At 25.9% G+C, this 22,417-nt stretch overlaps 4 protein-coding genes and 1 pseudogene across 4 annotated transcripts; 2 read left to right on the top strand and 3 right to left on the bottom strand.

The window, feature by feature from the left end:
- The first annotated feature begins 31 nt into the window (after positions 1-31).
- On the top strand, positions 32-1,629 carry LOC112594993 (pyruvate dehydrogenase E1 component subunit beta, mitochondrial-like). The gene is made up of 5 exons (XM_025340054.1): positions 32-155; positions 610-717; positions 836-1,016; positions 1,085-1,318; positions 1,396-1,629. Exons 1-5 carry the CDS (start codon positions 75-77, stop codon positions 1,539-1,541), a joined length of 750 nt encoding a protein of 249 aa, XP_025195839.1. The 5' UTR covers positions 32-74; the 3' UTR covers positions 1,542-1,629.
- Positions 1,630-1,695: 66 nt separating this feature from the next.
- Positions 1,696-3,171, bottom strand: LOC112597107 (annotated as a pseudogene).
- A 309-nt stretch (positions 3,172-3,480) lies between these two features.
- On the bottom strand, positions 3,481-7,154 carry LOC112595152 (proteasome subunit alpha type-6-like). The gene is made up of 7 exons (XM_025340252.1): positions 6,964-7,154; positions 6,806-6,900; positions 5,586-5,667; positions 5,328-5,483; positions 5,063-5,241; positions 4,888-4,982; positions 3,481-3,570 (listed from the first exon to the last, which is right to left on the bottom strand). The coding sequence occupies exons 1-7, from the start codon at positions 7,037-7,039 to the stop codon at positions 3,513-3,515; spliced, it is 741 nt and encodes a 246-aa protein (XP_025196037.1). The 5' UTR covers positions 7,040-7,154; the 3' UTR covers positions 3,481-3,512.
- Positions 7,155-7,347: 193 nt separating this feature from the next.
- Positions 7,348-8,460, top strand: LOC112594524 (probable DNA-directed RNA polymerase III subunit RPC6). The gene has a single exon (XM_025339335.1). It carries the CDS (start codon positions 7,394-7,396, stop codon positions 8,351-8,353), a length of 960 nt encoding a protein of 319 aa, XP_025195120.1. The 5' UTR covers positions 7,348-7,393; the 3' UTR covers positions 8,354-8,460.
- Positions 8,461-14,467: 6,007 nt separating this feature from the next.
- On the bottom strand, positions 14,468-19,728 carry LOC112598326 (odorant receptor 10a-like). The gene is made up of 7 exons (XM_025344739.1): positions 19,219-19,728; positions 18,421-18,668; positions 16,418-16,526; positions 16,183-16,279; positions 15,025-15,129; positions 14,793-14,948; positions 14,468-14,591 (listed from the first exon to the last, which is right to left on the bottom strand). Exons 1-7 carry the CDS (start codon positions 19,677-19,679, stop codon positions 14,523-14,525), a joined length of 1,245 nt encoding a protein of 414 aa, XP_025200524.1. The 5' UTR covers positions 19,680-19,728; the 3' UTR covers positions 14,468-14,522.
- Positions 19,729-22,417: the final 2,689 nt, after the last annotated feature.

Below are 22,417 nucleotides of genomic sequence, written 5' to 3'. Positions count from 1 at the left end.
TGTCTGGTATAGAAAAGTGCCTAATTTATCTATTGTATTGTTTTTAGGCTGGATTAAGACCAATCTGTGAATTCATGACATTCAACTTTTCATTGCAAGCTATTGATCATGTTATTAATTCTGCTGCAAAAACTTTTTATATGTCTGCTGGCATGGTAATAAAACTAATAATTTTATATTTTTGCAAAATACTTAATATTTTAATTGGACATTTTATTGTTTTTTTTTTTTTTTTTTTGCTAAACCATCTCAATGTAGGCATTAGGCAATATACATTTAATAAATCAAAATATTTTTATTTTTGAGCTTGCTTAAAATAAAATAATTCTAATTGGTATCAAAAAATTGTATTTTTTAAATTCTTTAACACTATAATAAATAAAGTACCTGAATGAAATATTATATTCTTAAAAATATTACTGTTCATAATATATGTTATTATTTTACTTAAAAATCAATCAAAACCCATGAAATATTTTATTTTATAACAAAAGGTGTCTTTTTTTTTCTTTATTATGTGCTATAAAAATAAAATACTACGTTAATAGAATTTTAAAGTAGACCTTGTTATATTAAATTAGTCTTTATTTAATAAATTTATAATTTTAGGTAAATGTACCAATTGTGTTCAGAGGACCTAATGGAGCAGCATCTGGTGTGGCTGCTCAACATTCTCAATGTTTTGGAGCTTGGTACAGTCAATGTCCAGGTTTAAAAGTAAATCAATATATAAAAATTATTGCCTGTTTGTCTTGATATTTATTTATTTAGAAGATTTTGTAGGTTTTTTTTTATACATATTGTTACCTATTAATATATGTAATATTAATTTCAGGTTATTTCACCGTACAATTCTGAGGATGCTAGAGGATTGTTAAAAGCAGCAATAAGAGATCCAGATCCAGTTGTGTTCTTAGAGAATGAATTATTATATGGTAACCAATATCCTATAACAGATGAAGTATTGGAAAAAGATTTTGTGTTACCTATTGGAAAAGCAAAAATTGAAAGAAAAGGTATAACTTAAACATATTTTTAGAAAGAATTATTGATAGTTTTATTTGTTCATTGATTTTATATTTAGGTGACCATATTACATTCGTAGCACACTCCAAAGGAGTTGAGTTAGCTTTGGATGCAGCAAAAGAGTTATCTTCGGTTGGAATTGAAGCAGAAGTTATAAATTTACGTTCATTAAGACCACTTGATATTAATACAATTATACAGTCAGTGGTTCGGACAAATCATATTATATCTATAGAACAAGGATGGCCATATGCTGGTATTGGATCAGAAATATCAGCTCAAATAATGGAGAGTAAGATATAAAACCACAAATATTAAAATCATATTTCTTGAAATTAATTTAAATAAATTATTTTTTATTAATTTTAGGCGAGGCTTTCTATCACTTAGACGCACCAGTTATTAGAGTAACAGGTGCAGATGTTCCAATGCCATACACCAAATCATTAGAAATTGCTGCATTGCCACAAACAAATAATATTGTGGATGCTGCTAAAAAGTTATTAGGTGTTTAAACCTTACTCAAATCTATTATATTCATATAACAAACAAAATCTGATTTAATATTTAGGTGCAATTTGGCCTACTCAATTTAATTAAAAATAAAATTGTAGGACAAATAAATAAATTCCATGTATGTTTTAAATTAAAATCTGTGTTAATGTTGTATTGTTAATATAATTTGTTAAAAAAAATAAAGCAAAATTAGGTAACAATTTTATTATTTTAATATTGTATTTAAATCATCATTGTACCTGATTGCCTCACACCTCATGTAAAATTTTCTGTAAGCATTATGTTATAAAATTTGGAATAATTGTTTCTTTCTAAAAATTTTTGTAAGATATTTAGATACCTCAAGACAGTTGATTGCGCTTAATAGACATAAATCATTGTATTTAAATTTACTAAAATTTATAAATTTATCACAAACCATTATAAATAAAAAAGGCACTGTTTTAATTAACGTTGTATATTCAATTTAATATGTTTATTATCTAATAACTATTCTCATCGTACTCGTCATATTATTTTTGACAGTCTTTTGTTTGCACTGGTTTTGATTTTATCAAATTTGTTGCTTGTAAATCACCACTTATGGCGATGTAACAAAAGGCGCCTCCTTCGGCTGGTGTTGGTTGGTCAGACAAAAACTCATTAACATCATACTGAGTGGGTACAGTTAATGGATATTCGTCTTTTAATTTTTCCATAGCATTTCCTAAATTTTCTAGTGGTCCATCGGGTGGAGGGTGTTCAAATGGACCAGTTAGCCGCAAATCGTATAAGTAGCCCAATAGTGCCATCATGTAATCGTTTCTTACGCCTTTCATTTGTGTGCATGAGATGTCCATACGTACACTGCACAACTTCTGTAACCATTTCGCTACTCTGGTCTTATCTTGTACTGTAGTCATAAGAGCAGCGTAAGGTCGAGCAATATGAAGTAAATATTGAAATTCCCAATCGAGTAATGAACTAAACAAAGCTTTTTTATTCTTATTAGTTTTTGGACCATCTTTTTTTGAAATTTGGATCTTCAGCTAACTGGTCTCTATCTTCTGCAGACATGTTTGTTGTATCAATAACTGACTCATCATCATCGCCTTCTTCTTCTTCGTCGGGACACTTATCATGTATGCTACAGATAGATGGACTATTTTCTTCATCCTTTAACATTTCTTCCCACATGTTATCAACTTCCCACGTAGCCAATGGAATAGTAGGTACAGTAAAACTTTCAGGTGATTTTAAAGGGCCAATAGGGGGAATTGACTTGAATACACCATACATTTCATCATTAAGAATTGATAGAATCATGTTAAAAAGATATCTGTTGCGTTTAATTTTAAAAAACTCTGTTGCATATTCTGCAGCATACAGTTTCCTGATCCAAGGTATTACCTTCTCTTTATCTTTTTCTTTACTTAAGTTAGGTGCAAACTTTTTTAACATCGCAGTATAATACACAAATTCTATGTTTATTGAATCATCGTTTGCAACACAAACAACTTTTTCGGTCGGATTTCCGAGCATTGATGATTGTCGACTCATCCCAGAACGAGTACTAGATCTATCATTGCTTTCCGAGTCTCTTTCTGATATCATCTTGTTAAATTTTTAATAAAAACTTAAAATTATATAAACTATGAATGGCAAATTATTTTTAAGTTTTTATTTTAATGTTTGATAGGTTTATAAAATAAAACACTAACAACCAAAGTTTAATATTATAAATATTAAAGAAAATTGTTTGGTTGATAATAAAAAGCCAGCATATACAAATGAATATTTATAATTATAAATAAAAAATACTTTTATTGAGTAAAAAAAAAAAAAAAAAACACGTTAATCTATTAGAAAGGAAAACATTCACCATAAAAAATCATAAATTATTGTTTTTATTGTTATTTATTTTTAAAGTATTACATGACGAACAATATAATATAATTATACCTTAAGATTTTTTTTTTTTATGTACTTGCTTAATCTCTCTGAGCAATTTGAGTTAAATGACGATCAACTTCTTGTTCGCTTAAAACCCTGTTAAAAAAATATAAAAATACATGTAAATAAAAACGTATACTTAATTAGATAAAGAGGATGTTGTATCTACATATTATGTTACACCGTTTTATTAATACATCACTTACTAAATACATATTCAGTAAGTTTCTGTGGTAATTTTAATATTACAGTGAATTGAACCATTAAAAAATTTAAAGATAAACACATTATTTGTGTTTAAATATAAGAAAATTAAAGTATTGTAAAGATCAGAGAAAAAATACAGACGATATTCTTATACTTAAATTTATTAATGGGACAATTTACTTTAATATTAAAGTTAACTAGAAAAACTAATGCACATGCATTTAGGTATGTGTAAATAAGACATGCAAGTATGACACTATCTTAATATTATAATACTGAATATTTTGGTTCCTTAAAATATACATTTTATTTAAGACATTGTACACGTATAAATGGATTGCATCTTACTAAGGAATATTTAAGCAAACTAACATTCTAAAGAACATATTTTATTTTGAATATAAAATTAGTAATGTTTTTCGTCGTTTATAAAACAACACATGCAATTATGCAGGTATAACATCCTCTTAAAAATAATAAATTCATATAAATTTCCACGTTTAATTATTTTAAAGTTAAAATGATGGAAAATAATCAAATATGTAAAATATGATTTTGAAATACTCAACAGTAAATTTTCAAGCATAGAACTTAGAATATTTATACATATATCAATTTTGATAGTGAAAACTTGATAAAATATTACAAAGTTATCAATTATTGAAATAACTTATTCAAATAAAAATATTAACTCCAAGTTATAACAAGAACTTTTTTTGGCATTTTTCAATGTATACCATTAAAAATAAAAATCATGAAATGAAACAAATATCACAAGGATTTTATATTTTTAATGAATTATACATTTATAATACAAGGATTATCATCGAGCATCAAAAATTAAATTTTGATGTCAATAAATTAGTTACCACTGCAAATAGTGGTTTTGGGAATTAATAAATCTTAAGATGGAATTAGGTTAATGGTTGATTTGAAATTGAATGAAATAGCAATTAGAGTTGAAAAGCAAAAAATGATATAAAAAAGGATTTCATCAGCACTTTTTAAAATATTGATTATCAATTTAAAAATAAATTCTTTGTATAAATATAACCATATTGAGAGTAAAAGTAGAATATCTTAAAACAATTGATATATCATATTATATACTAGTGCATGATGTAGTATTAAAACATACATTTATCATGCACAGTTAAAAATTAGTGAGTTATATATATATATTTTTGGAAGCACAATTAAACTTACACAAATTCCTTGTTCTCTGTTGTTACAATACCGACTTCAATATCACTAGGTTTAAAATCAACAGCTAGAACGTGTGACAAACATGATATAGCCAACTAAAATGTATAAAAAAAAGAAATTAAGGAGATGAATAAAATTTCAAAATGTTTTCAGGAAATAATTAAAAAATCATTACTTCAATAGCCTCATCTTTAGAGTATTCCTTCTTTTTTTTCAATTTTTTTTCTAAATAAGAATTAGCTTCTGTTTGTTTTGTTCCAACTGAAATAGCATGGAATGAACAATAGTAACCTGCAGGATCTGTCTTGTACACCATAGGTCCTTTTCTATCATCAGTCCCAATTAATATCATACCTTGAGATGAAAAATATAATATAAGTAGTATACAGTATTTGCATACATTTAACATTATTTTTTAATATTTTCAATTTTTTACTAACTGCATCCAAGTGGTCTCATTTCAGCATTTTGTGTGTAAACTTGAGAAATATCAGCCATACGACTACACAATGTTTCCACAGGCATTTCAAAACCATTTTTATATTTATATTCACATGCTTCAGCTCTAGCTCTATACACTTGAGAATGACCATCAGCTTAAAAAACAAAAATAATTTTGTATTATAATATACATTTGTAGTTTTGAAAAATGAAAGTATCGCACATAACAATTAGAACAAAATAAATTATTCATTCACCTGTCATTCCAGTCATAACACATCCAATATTTTTTGTAATCCGGAATAAATGAGTTACAGTTTTAGGATCAATTAATTTGTCCTAAAAATGAAAACAAAAATAAATTAATCATATAGCAAGGGTGCCCAAACTGTGGCTCCCATCATAGACTCATATGGCTTACATCTTATCATGTGATACAAATATTATTACAAAAAAAAATTATTTTCAATATGAACTTATAAATTTATGTATTTGAATTTTGAAGAAGTATAATATTTTATTAAATTTCAATTTATAGAAAAAAATTACAAAAAAAATAGTGTTTTTGATAAAATATTTAAATATGTATTTATTTTTAATTATTAATTAATACCATATAGGTAGATTGTTTTGCATTTTAAACATTTTATTACAATTGATATCTTATTATCTTCTTTGTATAATAGCCATATACATACAGTAATTTGAACTTTTTTATATTTTGGCTCTTCCAAATTTATTAATATATTGGGCGGCTTGCAAGTTTCTTCTTGCTGGCCACCCCTGTCATATAGTAATGACTAACAAAGAAGTTTCCAAGATTATACAATAAATGTATTTAAGTTATATAACATTTTAATATTACTTATGAATTTAATAAAATGTGTTATTATACTAAATGTAGTTTTAAAAACCATACCTATATAAAAATATGAATTATGTTTATAAGCATGTAAATAAAATTTTGAATATAAGCAGTATTTTAACATAAATAAAAATTAAGTTGTTGGAATTCATTATTTAGAAAAACAATTATAATTATAAACTTTAATTTATGTTTATAAATGATTATATTGTTAGTAATATTTTTTGAAGGTATTTAAATTTCTATCCTTTATTTCATAGAAATGTCTCACTAACAATTGAACAAATTATTGATTTATATTAGCAATTCAAATATAACCCAACTGCTAAACCAGATTTGTATTAATAGTTTATGATAAATAAATTCTTATAGCACTATCAGTTTTTTCAATAAAAATATCATATGAATTCTCAATTAGGTTTAATTTTAGAAACCAAGAATTGCTGTCGTTGCAGATTCTAAAGCACTTTAAATCAATAAAACTAGAAATATTAGTATAACAAAACTATCTATTGATTTTGTTGATGCTTTTAAAGGTGCCTACCAATTTAGATGCTATTATAACAATTTTTTTAGTACAGCTAAATTTAATTAACGGCAGTTAATACTTACTGGAACTTTTCGCTGAGTAGCTACTACTGCGACATCAACTCCTTTAATTGCCACTGATGTAAGCCCCCCTTGTAATATTGCTTTGATGGCATACTCTAAAAAAAATTATTAGTTAGATTTTTCATACAAATATATTTTCATTTATACTTTTGACTTACCAACTTGATAAAGTCTTCCTTCTGGAGAAAATATAGTTATGTGTCTGTCAAAACCGGCACTAGTTCCACGAGACATTTTTAAACTTATTTAATTGATAAATTAAATGTAAATGTTAAATAACTTTGAAGTTTAAAGTTTAAGCAACAATGAACAATTTACGATATCATAAATTTGTTTTAGATGATTTTCAAAATTATTTATTGTGGAACATAACCTCAACATTATCTTATCATCAAAAGTTTGTTTGTGTTCGTTGGTAGCGTTTATAAATAAGTTCATGTAAATATCTAATGGTTGGTAGTGGCACTGATATTTTATCATTACGAGATTATAGATTATATCATGTATTGTGCTTATCAATTATCATAAGTAATTAACAACATTTGAATTCAATTGCTTTCAACACGTTTTGTTCCTCTTCCGTCTCTGATGTCGACGGGCGTTAAACGTGGCCACAGGGACGACCTGGTCGATGTTGCTCCTGCGGCCAAGAAAGCTCGAGATCCAGAAACTGCCGAGCAGCGGGTTCTGGAAATCATTAAAAGCTCTGGAAACAAGGGTGTATCCGACGAGGATCTCATTCGGGCATGTCCCGTGTTGACGATCGAGGAACGCGTAGACGTGGTCAACAAGTTGATCACGTCCAATGCAATCACGTTGCATAAGGTAAAGGACACGCTTAGGTACAAGTATAAAGGACCGACAACGTCTACCCCCGGGGATGCCAACACTGAGGAGCTGGTCGTGTTTAATTTGATACGCGATTCGGGCAGAAAAGGCATATGGATACGAGACGTACGCATCAAATCGAATTTAGGACTTCCACGACTCAAAAAGATCCTCAAGTCACTGGAAACGAAAAAAGCTATCAAAGCCGTCAAGTCAGTGGCGGCTAGTAGAAAAATTGTGTACATGTTGTTCGATTTGGAACCGGACAGTTCTATTACAGGTGGTGCATGGTATTCCAATCAAGAATTTGAGTCAGAGTTTATCGAGATACTCACCAAACACAGCTACAAGTTCTTGGAAGCAAAAAAATCAAAAGCCTTAAAAAACACCACTATACGCAGTCCATTAGTGAAGTATAATACATCATATGCAACTGCTGATCGTGTACTGGAGTTTATATCAAAAACTGGTATCAGCAAAGTGAGACTTACTGTAGAGGATATAATATCCATACTCGACCTATTAGTGTACGATGGTTTAGCTGCAAAGCGTGTAAACTCTGAAGGAAAAATAGAGTACCGATCCACTAAAACTTTATTAAGCAGAATTGCTGTGAGTTTTTTGCCTTGTGGTAGCTGTCCAGTCATTAAACGATGTTCAGATGCTAATCAATTAAATTGCTTAAACTGTAAGCATATGAAAATTTGGACTACAATTTGATTCAGTCATGTATGTTATAAGTTGTATAACCACCTATGTATTCAATTAAAGTATCTGTTATTTAATATTAAAATAATGTTTTTATGATTAAACTTAAATTTTTAGAACTTTTGTATTTTGATTAAACCTTACAACAATAGTTAGTAGTTTACAACCATTAAGCTATATATAATGATATGTCAGCAATTTAAAAAAATATACATTAATTCATAATATAAAGATAAGTTATGTAAAATAAATTACCTTCTAATAACAACTATATACACACCACAACAAAGTACAAAACATTTGTATATTATGATTATGTAATAATGCCTATTGAAAAATTAATATAATAATATAATAATGACCAGATTTATGACAACCAACATTTTCTTGCAGAACATTGATGCCTTAAAAGTTAAGACACCGTTAATTGGTTAATTGCATAATAAATTAATATTTTAAAATAAAGAAACATTAAATCTTACATTTTTAGAAGTTATAATAATATAAGATTTGATTGTTATAACTTTAACAATCAATTTTATTGATATAGGTACTGAATAAAGTAGTGTACAAAAATTCATATTAATTAATAGATCTACATTAGTATAACTAATAAAATACCATAATACTTCAAATATTTACCTATAATTGTTATAGTTTTAACTAGAAAATTATCCACTGAAATTCTATAGTATAACTATATTTTTTGTTATTATAAAATTCAACTAAATTTATTTTATAATTTTTTTTATATTTCTTCGTATAGTTACGTTTTAACTCATAACTTTTAATGAAAAATAAAATTTTATATAACTATGAGTTGTTTCAAATGTTGCTTGATTAAAAATGTATGATTTAAATTAACAACTATATTTTTGATTTTAATCTAGACCTCATTAATTTTTGTCTTATATCAAATTTAATACCATAAAGTAAACTATTTAAGTATAATATACAAACATTTAAAAATTACAATTGATGGCATAATAATATTAGAAAAATAATTATAACTTAGTTCAAACTGTTAGAACATGCTCTACATAGAGTAATATCTTGAGTAGCAGAGTCGTTGTAAGTTCCTGCTAGGCCCAAGAGTCAAGACAAAACTAAGTATACAATTTTCATGTATGAAATTAACTAATGTGCTAAGTCCTAGGATCGAACCTACAAGATTACAAAATATAAAGAACATGATTTTATTTTTAAAAAAATGTAATCAACACAAATTTACATATTATGTACTGATGGCCAAATCATTGATAAATTTAAGGACAATAATATATATTGTTATTAATTAATGAGTTAAACACATCTTACTATAAACACTGTAATACAACATGAATAGGTTCATATTATAATTAAATAAATAATATCCTAAGATATTTTTTTAAATGTCATTCCGTGTAATAAAATTCATAATATATATTTAAGTTTAAGTTTCCAGATTTTTTTTTAAATTTTAATAAAATTATTAAAATTAATATTAAATGTTTAAAAACGTAATATACCTACCTATTCCAAATTTAAACTTAAAATGTTTATAAAGAATATTTTATTAGATTTTATGGTTCAAGTAAGGATTACATAATATAATGTTATATAACCTTTTCAAAACATATATAATAAAAATAAAACTTTTTCTGAATTTCTAACTTTGAATTAGTAAAAAATGTATTGAAATTTCTTCAAAATTTTATTTTAAAATCAATCTAAAAAAAATTGTGCCTATGTATTTCTTAGATATATTTTTTTACAATTATAAAAAATACTTATGTGGGATTCAGCATACAGTTTTTAAGAATTTAGAACTAACAAATAATTTTTGATCAACATTTATATAAAAAAAACAACAAAGAAAATTTAAAATTTAAATTTAATGAAAATCTAAAAATATTGTTATATTAAATTTCTGATATTTTTCAACTTATATATGATTATATGAACATTTTATGAGGAATTTTCAATTAAATTTTCAAGCATTCATAACATTTTTTATAGGCATTTATATATATTTAAAAAAAAAATTAAAATTAATTGACAATTTCAATTGCATATTTGCATATGAATAGTCTAATAAGATAAATAATTAAATTATGTGTTAAAAATGATGATATACCTAGTTATTTGGTGACAATTTTAACTTTTATCGATTATTTGTTATAGAGTTACACCAAATAAACAAAATCTATTTTACCAAAATCTGGATTTGCGTAAAAATTTCCGTTTTCTTCAATTATTTATTAGTAAAAGAAGTACTAGACACTAGTCATTTTTAATTTTAATCTTTTTAAAATACAATAATTTAGATAAAATTTTCTATATAATCACTCATAAAGTTGAAAATTAAACCACTTTGTTAATTACTTATGTATACAGATATAAAAAAGTTAAAACACATTATACATAGGTATTATTCTAAAATCAATACATTCATTGCTCTACACCAGAACATGGAGTAAGAATATTAAATAATGATAGGTATTGGACTATTGGAGACAGGGCCGCCTTTAACCTTTTTGAGGCTCTGGGCAATGGTATAATGGGGCTTTTACAACTTAGACAGAATACTATTTTATAAAAACAGGTAAATAGGGAGGTGGTAGATAAGAAAAAGTTTAGATTAATTTAACTATAAATGATTTTTATTTTTTCATTTTACATTAAATTTAAATACTTAGTATAATATTAACTTAAATGTAATCGGTAAATTTTTTAAATTCTATTTTTATTGAAGAAGCACTTTTCTAGATTTAAGATTGGAAAAATCGTTAATTACTTCTTTAAAGTCTATGTTTTTAAGCATATCACATTCTATTGACATCAATGACAAACTGTTCATTCTTTCTTGTAGCATTGTACTCCTTAATTCATTTTTAATTCTTTTAAATTTGAAAAAAGAGCGTTCTCCACTGCAGTTAATTACCATCATACTTAAAAATATTCTTAATGCAATTTCTACATTTGGAAATGTGTCTTCAATTTTATTTTTCTTCAAAAGATGATATATTCCTAGTATATTTTCACTATAAACATGTTCCAAGTATTCTTTTAAATGCAGACATTATATTTCCAACTCTGCCTCATTAACGTCTTCGTAATAGATTTTTGCAAATTATTTGCAACATTGTCTTAAGCTTTCAAGCCCATTTTTTTCCTGACGCAACCATATGCTTCTATAACTATTTTTACAGATTGTAAATATCCAATTAGATGTTAAAAAAAAAGGTAATAAATATCGATTGGTTGGTGATCTGATAGGAATTAGGGGGCCCCAACAATCGCGGGGCCCTGGGCACGTGCCCAAAGCGCCCAATGGGAAAAAGGTGTCTGATTGGAGAAAAATAGTATTGGATTAAAATATTTATACTACAATACAGTCCATATGATTATCATTTATCAGTATTCTATACAATAATAGGTATCATTCATTTATTAGTTATTACTTATTAGTTATTACCAACTCCCAATTATCATAATAATATTATATATTGGCTTAAATTTTATAATATTACGGACCCCGATCTTTTTTCAACCACCAAGCTCTAGCCTTTAAGTTATTTGTTTGTTAACGGTGACATTGGCCGTAAAGATATTGTGCTCTCAATACTGATAGCTAGTAAATACTTAAATAAGTAAAATCTATACCTAGGCAATAAAAATTAAAAATTAAAATAATATAGTGGTATGAAGACAATTAAAATATTGTATTTCCTATAATGACTGTAGAATGTTTATTTTTGAAATAAATATGTTTAACTATAAATATATTAGTACATATCAAGGGTGGCTAAACTGTGGCTTCCGTCATAGACTCATATGGTGCACATCTTATTGTATAATACAAATGTTATTTTATCAAAAAAAAAATTATTTTCAATATAAATTTATGTATTTGAACTTTGAAGAAGTATAATATTTTATTAAATTTCAATTTATAGAAAAAATTTACAAAAAAATATACCGTTTTTAATATATTTAAATATGTATTTTTAATTTCTATTATATAGGTAATACTGTAATAGGTATATTGTTTGGCATTTTAAATATTTTATTACAATTGATAGGTATCTAATTATCTTCTTTGCACGATAGTTATATACATACTGTAATAAGAACATTTTTTTCGTTTTGGCTCTTCCATATTTATTAATATATTGAGCGGCTCTCAAGTCTTTTCTTACTGGCCACCCCTAGTATATATATTTTCTACATATTTATAGAAGACAATTACGCTTAATGGCGTAGAAAGCATATTGCACAATATGCACAAAAGACAGCGTAAGTGTTGTTTATAATTTCAGTTATAAAAAGTTTTGGAATATTTTTAAATACGGTTCTAATAATGCAAAATTACATATTATTATTTATTAAATTCTGTTGATTGTATTATTGTTATTTATTCGTAATCTAAAAATAACATAATTGATTTTGGTATTTTGGCTGTCTGAAGATAACAAAACAAGAACACTCGTAGTCGGTAAAATGTCCCTTGAACTTCCAGCACATCAATATTCAGGTAGTAATGCATTTTTTATAAATATGAGGAGTAGCAAATAAAATATGAGTATAAGCGATTTCAATTCCTTTTCCTAATTTTTATTTGAGACTTATAATTCATAGACTCATATAGTATAAAAATAATTGCATTGGAATTAGTATATGGTTCAGTAGAAGAGGTGGTGGCACTGACATATAAGCAATAATTTCAAATGTGTTATTGTTACATGACCTATCATTATGGTTTTATCGACATCATTACATTTAAATATTTAATACATTTTTTTTTTTATATACTTAATTTTTATTTCCACAATCTGTTTCATACATTTTGAACAATAATTGAAATTGACGAATTTGATAATTATAGCGTGAAGGACGGATTAAAGATACCTTTCAGTGAAGGCACTTTTACAGTTAAAGATGAAAGAAAACAAAAAAAAAAAAATGTTAAACAGCTATGTTAGAAGATATTATATGTGAAAAGATAAGTAGGAATAACAAAGGTAGAAAGAAGAACAAAAGGTATTAGATTGGTCTAAACTAATAGGTCCCTACACCACCTTTTTTCAACCTTTTTTGTGGGTTGCTGAGTATATTTATAGACGCAAGTTCTTTGGTTAAAGGATTTTTATGGTTTTGTACGTTGAAGTAAGGGTCTGTAGAAGATCTTAACTACATCGTTGGCAGGAGAGATGGCTAGGTCATTATGTAATGTGTGATTTGATACGTAAAAGGGTACTTTGGTTATAGTACGGAGGACTTTGGACAGTTAACGCTGGATACGGTTGATATTTATAGGTTTAGCGGAGCCCTATAATTGGATTCCGTACGTCCAAATTGGTTTTAAGAAGAATTTGTATATTAATAATTTAGTGGATAATTTGATATGATGGGAAGTAAGGAGAGAACGCCAGAACGGAGAAGACGAAAACGATCATTTAGGGTTAAGAGCTTGTTACGTAGATGTGGAGCCCAGGTTGATCGATGGTGATGCCTAGGTAGCAAATGTATGGTGCGACAGGAAGAATTTGTTCATTAAGGATGATAGGTGGACATTTTTTTCCCCAATAGTGAAGGTTATTTAATACATTAACTTCATTATATTTTGATATGACCCTGGGACTCATCAGCCACCGCTAATCATTGACTTTCAAGTTTAAACTATTATTATTATAAATCAATAATTGATATACTTTATTTAGTGATTATAATCAATTATTTAAATCATTTTGTATATTTTTAATTGTCTTGTGATACTGATGAGTGATTATCTGAGGATCACGATAAAGATGTTATTTTTACCATTTGTGAGTATGGTAAACAAAGGAAGAACAATTTTATTCAACTAGTTTCTGCACATAGATGCATGCTTTATATGAAATAGTTAAGTATAATTTTTAGTGATTGTTTACAACACTTACGACTATCCATACCACGTTATTGATTATACTACTCATCAAATTTCATGTATATATTTATTATAATTTTAAGAATTTACAATATTAGTTTTTCCAAATGTCTTATATTTTTTTGCATAGTTTTGACTTAAATTTTTTAATATTAATTTGAGTAAATTAATTAACTAATAATATAATATGTTATTATTATAAATTATGAAGTACTTGTTCAAATATATCGTATTTAGTTTAACAACTATAAGTTTTTTGATTAGAATCCGATCTCATGTATTTATGTCTTTGATATTGACTCGCCTTAGTACCATATAGTAAGTGTATAGTGCTTTAACAAACTGAAAATAATTACAGTATTATATCATTTATATCAGATTAATAGTTATAACCAGTAAGTGAAAACTCAGTAGTATAGTTAGTATACTGTGTTATATATGGTATATTTAATTGATACTTTTGTAATGTATTAATATATGTAGTATGTACTAATGGATTAAAAAAATGTAAAAAAAATGTATATAAAATAAAAATCATCTTACCGAAATGAACGACTCGTAACTTAATTTGTACATGTAATATCCTGTGATTAAAATTGGTTTTATAGATCTCAAAATCATTAACGTCACTAATTGTCGTACTTTTTTATCACATTGCCACCACGGAACGTTATGCAATGCCGTACAAACACTTAATTGCTGCATATAGACATAAATAACGGTATAATTATATTATTTAGGTACCTAGGTTTATAGTCTATAATTTTATCCGTACTTTTTGTATTATAAATTCACCAAAAAAATTATTGAGATATTGATGCCAAACACTCAAACAAATGAAACTTATCACACTGATTGTTTCGATTATGCTGGCACTAATCTGAATATAAAATACATAATAATACTAAATAATTTTAATTGTACAACCTAAATAATAATTTAAATAGAGTGGTTTTTACATAAATTAAGTTTTTTAGTAAGGTTTAAAAAAAAACTTTTAGTAAAATGTAGAAAAAAGAAAATAATTGGGTAAAATGAAAATAACTTTAAATATAAGTTTAATATAGTTATTTCAAGATAATTAAACATAAATTATATGTATAATTAAGCCTCTATTATAATTATAAAACAATATGTCATCTTTATGACTGAAATGCAATTTGCAATAAATTATGTTTTCATAACAGGTTTATTTTTTAAAACTGACAACTGATTAGGTACTGGTTTAAGGTATAAATAACATATAATTTCGATATTATCTAGCTATTAATACAGCTATTCATTTTATTTTATCATTAAAATATTTATTTCATTTATTATTATATTTATTTATTTTTTCATTTATACCAATTATACCATGATTAAGATATAATTTATTTTTATTTTTGGTAGGTAAGTATAAAAAAAATGTTGATGTGCGAAATTATTATATTACGTACAAGATAATTCACTAAGCAATAAGCATGTGATTATTCTCATTTATTGTAATCCTATAATCCTAAAAATTGATTTCTTTGAATCTTGATTTTTGGAATTTTTCAAGTATAACTAAGGATCAAATTTTCAATTCTCTGTGATGTTGCTAACTTTTAATATTTAAATAATAATAAATACTCTTTTTCCTATAAATTATTAATCATGAATTTATTGACATTTTTGATCAAATTCAAAATTTGAACAAATCATTTTGAATTATTTTATTTAACTTTGTGTACCAAGGATAATATATAGGTTCATGAATCATGATAATATATGATTGACGGATTAGGGCATAGGCATAGAGTAGTCAATTTTTTTTTTTTTTTTTTGGGGGGGGGGGGCTATTTTTGGAACTGGGGAGGCTAAACCTTCCAAGCCTATGGATTAGGGTTTATAATGATTTAAAAATTATAACTATCTGCTTAACAATTTACAATAAACAAAGTTAACATACCGTTAACTGAAACAATGCAAATGTCACCGATGTTATTCCATGTAAATAATCCATAAGTATAAGTGTGCTAAATAGTTTACCTATTCTTTTTATATAACTAAAAAACAAACAAACAATAGATATAATATAATCATACAATTAGATAAATTGTAGGTTAATACTAATAAATCAAGACAAGTATAAAATATAGAATAGGTGGTATCTACATGGCTACATACTTAAATTTAATACATACTCAAGTATTAGGATGTGGTGTTTTACACATTCTCGGAGTGTTGAGTAGCATCGTATTTGTTGTTTCTCAGTATAAAATGAAGTCTGGTTAGAACACGAACAATTTTCAACTGTAAAAAGCTTGTGTTACAATTAATGTTAGACATTTAGGGCACATTTGGGGCAGTACACCACCACGGGTTTGTCAAATCTATAACTATATTTAAAACTAATAATGATTCGTACTACAGTAAAACTTCGTTAAGACGTTCTCGAAGTTTTATGATTTCTCAATCATAAAACTATGTACGAGTATTATGCGGGATGCTAAATAGAATAAATTAGAAAAAAATTTCATGGTATTACAATATGTTTAGGGGTGTGCTTAGAAGGATTTGGGTGTTTAAACCCTCCTTGAAATTTTAACGAATTTAATGAAAAAGTATTGCCTAATATTTCATATTTGTATTTAATTGTATACACATGAAATTAATTTGAAATTTGAAACATAACTGATTATTGAACACATAGGTAACCGAATTATTTGTCAATTTTTTAATAGGAAAACCTTAAGATGAGATAAAATACGAACAAAATGTATAAAAGATAAATATAGTATTTTTATTACTTAAGCATTTTCGATATGTACATGTATTGTATCATTTGTATCCATATTTTTAGTGTCCATGTCCACTTTTAAGACGTTTTAACTCTTATTATGTGCATATTTTTTTTTTCGGGGAATTTAAAAGTGTCCACTATTGATAAGTGTCCATTAATAGAGGCTTCATTGTATAGACACTTGTCCTAAATTCGATTTACATTATTTATCACTTTATTAATTATTACATCAACATTCTTTAAAAGGAAAATATTTATATATAAGGACTAATCCAAATAATGTTATGTCTATAAATGACTATTTATTTTAATAAGAAATAATTTTGTCCATTTGATAGAGTTCAGTTTTTTTCGTAATTATTTATATTGGGAGTTGTAACGAAATAAGAAAATACCTAGCTAAATGTCATAATAATTTAAAATAATTAAAAATTACTTTTGCAAGAAAACATTAAGTGGCATTTGTGAAATTTAAGCTATTTAATATATTTTAAAGCTAAACAATTTGATATTTATCTGAAAGATTTTACATAATACTATGATAATTGATAGTAACGAATTGAAAATCGAATAAAGGTTTTTACATTCTTAAATTCTTTACCAGAATTTGTATAGTAGGAACACCAAATAAAACTGTTTAACAATGATTCAAATACTTATCAAAAAGTTAATATTTTTTTATATTTTCAAGACGATGAAACTATTTATGAATTTTCAGTCACTAATCGCTCAGGTGTAAATGTGTTTGAATAGCTAAGTTTGATGAAAACAATATTAAAAAGGCAAATAAAACAAGCGATGTAGAAAAGATGAGATGACGGTGATTTGTATAGAATAAAAAATTTTTACTGAAAATTGTATCTCAAATAAATCATGAAATTTAACTTATAAATCTACATCTTTTAGATCAAACATGAAAATTTAATAAAGAATTTTTAATAGTTAGAGTTAAATATATTTTAACATGTGGTTACGTGTTACTGTTACTTATAAATTATAATAAATAAAAGTTTTTTTCTATGTATGTATTATATAATTTTGAAAAATTATATAATAAATTAAAAAATTTTTAATAAAATCGGTTATGTTTGTTTTATCTATTTTTAAAAACGAATTTAGTATATGTAACTTTAACTATATATTTATAAATTATAATTATAATTTTTAGACACTTAAAAAAAAAAATGTCTGTATTTTGATAATTATTTAGGATTAGGATTTAAGATTTGAAATTTGAAATTTTTATAATTTAATTCCGTTTGTGTTGATATAACATTTGTTTTTAAATAAAAAAATCTTAAAAATTTAAGCAAAAACCCTCTATAAGTAGTACTAGCAAAATTGCAACAATTTCAAAAATATCAGATAGTTTATAGTAATTTAATATAATAATTTATTACTTACATTGTGCTAAAGTGTTTTCGTTATTATTTAGAGATGTGTTTAGTAATTCGATTTGACCGCCAACAGCATAAATTGCCCCAAAAAAATATGTATCAATACCTAAATATATAATCACGATTAACAACAACGCAATAGAATGACAGACAAAAACTGCTAAAAACATCCAATTTTCGTTTATCGTGAATGGTATCCAACAGCTTAAAGGGTAGCTTTTTGGATCATTGTAGTATTGAATATCGTACCGATCACTATAATACATACAGTAGTTAGTTATTAGAATAATTGCATAAAAAAATTTCACCGATTACTTAAGTATAATATAACCCAAACAACACAAACTAGTGGTTTCTCTCGTTGTAAAATACATAGTACTGGATTTTTTACTAAATGTAGATTATAGTATCAGGAATCAATCAGACTTTCCCTGAATTATAAACTGAAACTTTAGGCACAGAAATTGAATTCTTTGGATAGGTATTTCCAAACTTTTTTATAAAGCATTGTGAAAGTTTTATCATTTATAAAGCATTTGGTTTGTCATAAATTAAAAAGTTTAAAAAGAGTGCGTAATTCGTTAACATACAGTAAAATAATAATATATTTAAAATTTTTCTATCGACCTTTTTAAAGCCGAAATCGAAAATGTGCAGTTTTTGGATGTAACTACCGAATCGTTCCGGCAAGAATCTTATCTTTTACAATTTGTATTATTATTGAGGAAATTAAGAATTACTAAAATTAATTAAATTAAAAATAAATAATAACATTTTAAAAAATAATAAAGAAAATTTAATTTACCCCTTTGAATAGGTCAACAGAGGACTGACGACTATAAAACAAGTCGCAACAAAACCACTAAATAAATACCAGTAACTGATCTTTTTCATTTGTTTTAAATAGTCGGCAGTAAACACATCAGCCGAACGTCCGTACGCCGCCGATCCTTGAGTTTGTAATTGCGCCAGTGCGAATTTAAGATGGGCAAATTCCCAGTTGAACGCCGTCATGTAAAGCCATTTATACAAGCCCGAGAAAAACATGGTCCAAATATCTATGGTCCTTGCCAACATAGTAAGGTCGGTAGTAATAAACATCTGGACCATCATCAGAATCGTTAACAAAGTCAGAATGATAAAAATGATCGATCTGTAAAATGTAAAAGCCCAGCGCGTCCATTTCGTTGAGTCATTTGATTGAAACACACCGATCCACCGGAGAACATTGTATGCAAACGATAGATAATCACTACTCTGCATCATTTCGAATGAATGTTTTTATGATATTGTTGTATTTACGACTCAAACGAATGACGTGGTTTAACTTCAGCTTAGGTGGCGACGTGATAACCATTAACATTGACAACATATTTTACTTATATTTTTAATATATTTTCCATATTTTATTATGTGTAGGTATTAACTTATTATTATCATGGTTAGGGAATTATGCACAAAATGTTTTTTTTTTAAATTTATTATACATTGGTTTAATATTAGAATAGCAGCTACCAACTTTAATTTTTTATTGGACGTAATAATATGTTAATATGACAATATTCAAAGAATATTATTGTTTAAGGAATCCAAACTATATATTTAACTATAATAAGATAATTATTATAGGTCATATAATGTATATAGTAATCTTTATAAATATAAAAGAACAGTCCAATTTTATGTTCCCATTTTGTGACGACACTATTAAACATTTTTCCAATTTTTTTTCACTGAGTTGTACAGTGATCATTAAATTTTTGTTTTATTTATAATTCAGCTATTACTACTATTTAGCACCTTGATAAAACTAAGTAAAATTTTGAGAAATCACTAACTACACAAAGGCGAAGCCCGCGGGTAATTCAACTAGTAATGTATAATTTTAAACATTAATACGTTGTAGGAATAAGTACTTTATAAATGCAACTTGCACTTTTTTATACTTAATTAAATATACACAATGTCTTACAGCGTTGACATAAATCAATATCTTACCTTTAAACTTTAAATGCACTGGTTTAATACTGTAATAACAGTTACCTTACCTATTTTACCCAAATATGTTTTATTAAAAGTAATAATATGACAATTCCAAAGATATTTTAAAAAAAATTAAAATTATATATTTGCCTATATAATAGTATAATCATTGTAGACTTTATACCAAATATATATTATAAATATTAATAGGTTGTAGATAGGTTTATCAATATGTATGTTATATTTATACAAATTCAGCTTATTAATGACTATCGTCCATTATCATTCACGATATATATTAACCTATAATGCATATCCACTTATTATTTTAATAGTTTAATTATATTGTTTATCGGTATTATTACCTACTATATGGTACTACCTAGTACCTACCTACTTAATATTTTATAAGAGATAATAATATGACGATTCCAAACATAAATCCTAAAAAAAATTATATATTAGCATAATATAGCATAATATCCATATCTATAATAATAAGTTGTAAGTATATATATATATTATACAAGTTGACCAATATATCATGAAATGCATTTTCATTATAACGAAAAAACTATTCAAAATGAAATTATTTGTATAATTGGAAACTTACTGAAACATTATACTAGATTGAATTCAAAAAGCTAAATATAATATTAAGTTGGATTGCATTATCGGGACATTAATCACGCTAAACAACTTTCTTTGACTATTAAATTATTTTAAATATAGACAAGAAATGTGCATTAAAGAAAATTTTTAATGTTTGAACCAATAAATGACTCGTCTAGTGAAGGAGTTTTTGATACTTTATAATAATGTATAATTATTAACTAGAATTAAGTAACAGTAAATGGCAGGGATACAACAACGGGACGAATATGAATGGTAAAAATAAAGGCGTGCAAGCAAGAATATTATCAGCCAATTTTCGAGCTGTTTTTATGCCATGTGGTTGTCATTTATTGAATTTAGTAGTTGGAGAAAGTGTTTCTTGCTCTATTGAGTCAAAAAACTTCTTTGGAACGATTCAACGAATATACGTGTTGTTCTCTGCAACTGTGAGTCGTTGGTATATCTTAAAAAATGTTGAATATTATATAAAATCTCACAAATAATAGACGCACTGAAAGAATGAACTAAATTACTAACAGCGCGTAATAATAATATATTCATCTACCTAACCTATCTCGAGCCGGCATTGGATATTAATAATTATGATAATCACTGTCAACAAGAATTAATAATTTCGTAACTTGTCAAGATGCAGTAATAAAAATAGAATTTTGATGATTAAAAAACATACAATGATATTTTAAAATAGATGAAAAAATGTATTATATTTTGCCTCCCACTCACCAAAATAACAAATAAAAATTATGCCATTGATATAATATTAATTATGGGATAGCAGTGGCGTAGACAGTGGAAGAGGGTGTTTAACTCACCACTGTCTTTCTATATGTACATCTAATAAATGTATTATTTATATTATTGTATTTTTCATTAATTCTATTTTCATATTGAGGTGGTGTTTATAATATATTATTATAATGTTATATATTCACAAATTTACAATTAAAATTTGTTCTTGAATAGTTCAATTGGGCAACAAACATAACAAAAACAGCAAAAAACTAAGTTTAATTTTCACTTAACTCCCTCCCCCCTTCACTATGAAAAATTCTGACTACGCCAATGTGGGCTAGCATATTAATGATTCAACGATTAAACACAGTTTTTATATCAAAATAACTTTTTCTATTGTTTTTAATAAAATATTATAACAGCTAAAAAATAAAAATAAAATAACTCACCATAAATAACTACAGTAGTACGAATTAATTTTAACCAGTGTAAAAAGGTGTGAGATTCTTAATTCATAATTTGAAATATAAGTTTAATATCTTTGAAAATAAACTGACCATATTTTGAATAATGTTATAATAAACTTTGTTAGTTGTCTTAGATATATTCGCTTGAAAGTTGAATGTTTACTTGTATGTTCAGTCACAAATTTT

The sequence above is a fragment of the Melanaphis sacchari genome, unplaced genomic scaffold (assembly GCF_002803265.2).
Source record: "Melanaphis sacchari strain LSU unplaced genomic scaffold, SCAv2.0 Contig0_pilon_pilon, whole genome shotgun sequence".
Classification (NCBI taxonomy): Eukaryota; Metazoa; Arthropoda; class Insecta; order Hemiptera; family Aphididae; genus Melanaphis; species Melanaphis sacchari.
Note: the sequence above shows the minus strand (reverse complement) of the source record. Positions and strands in the feature narration are given on the sequence as shown.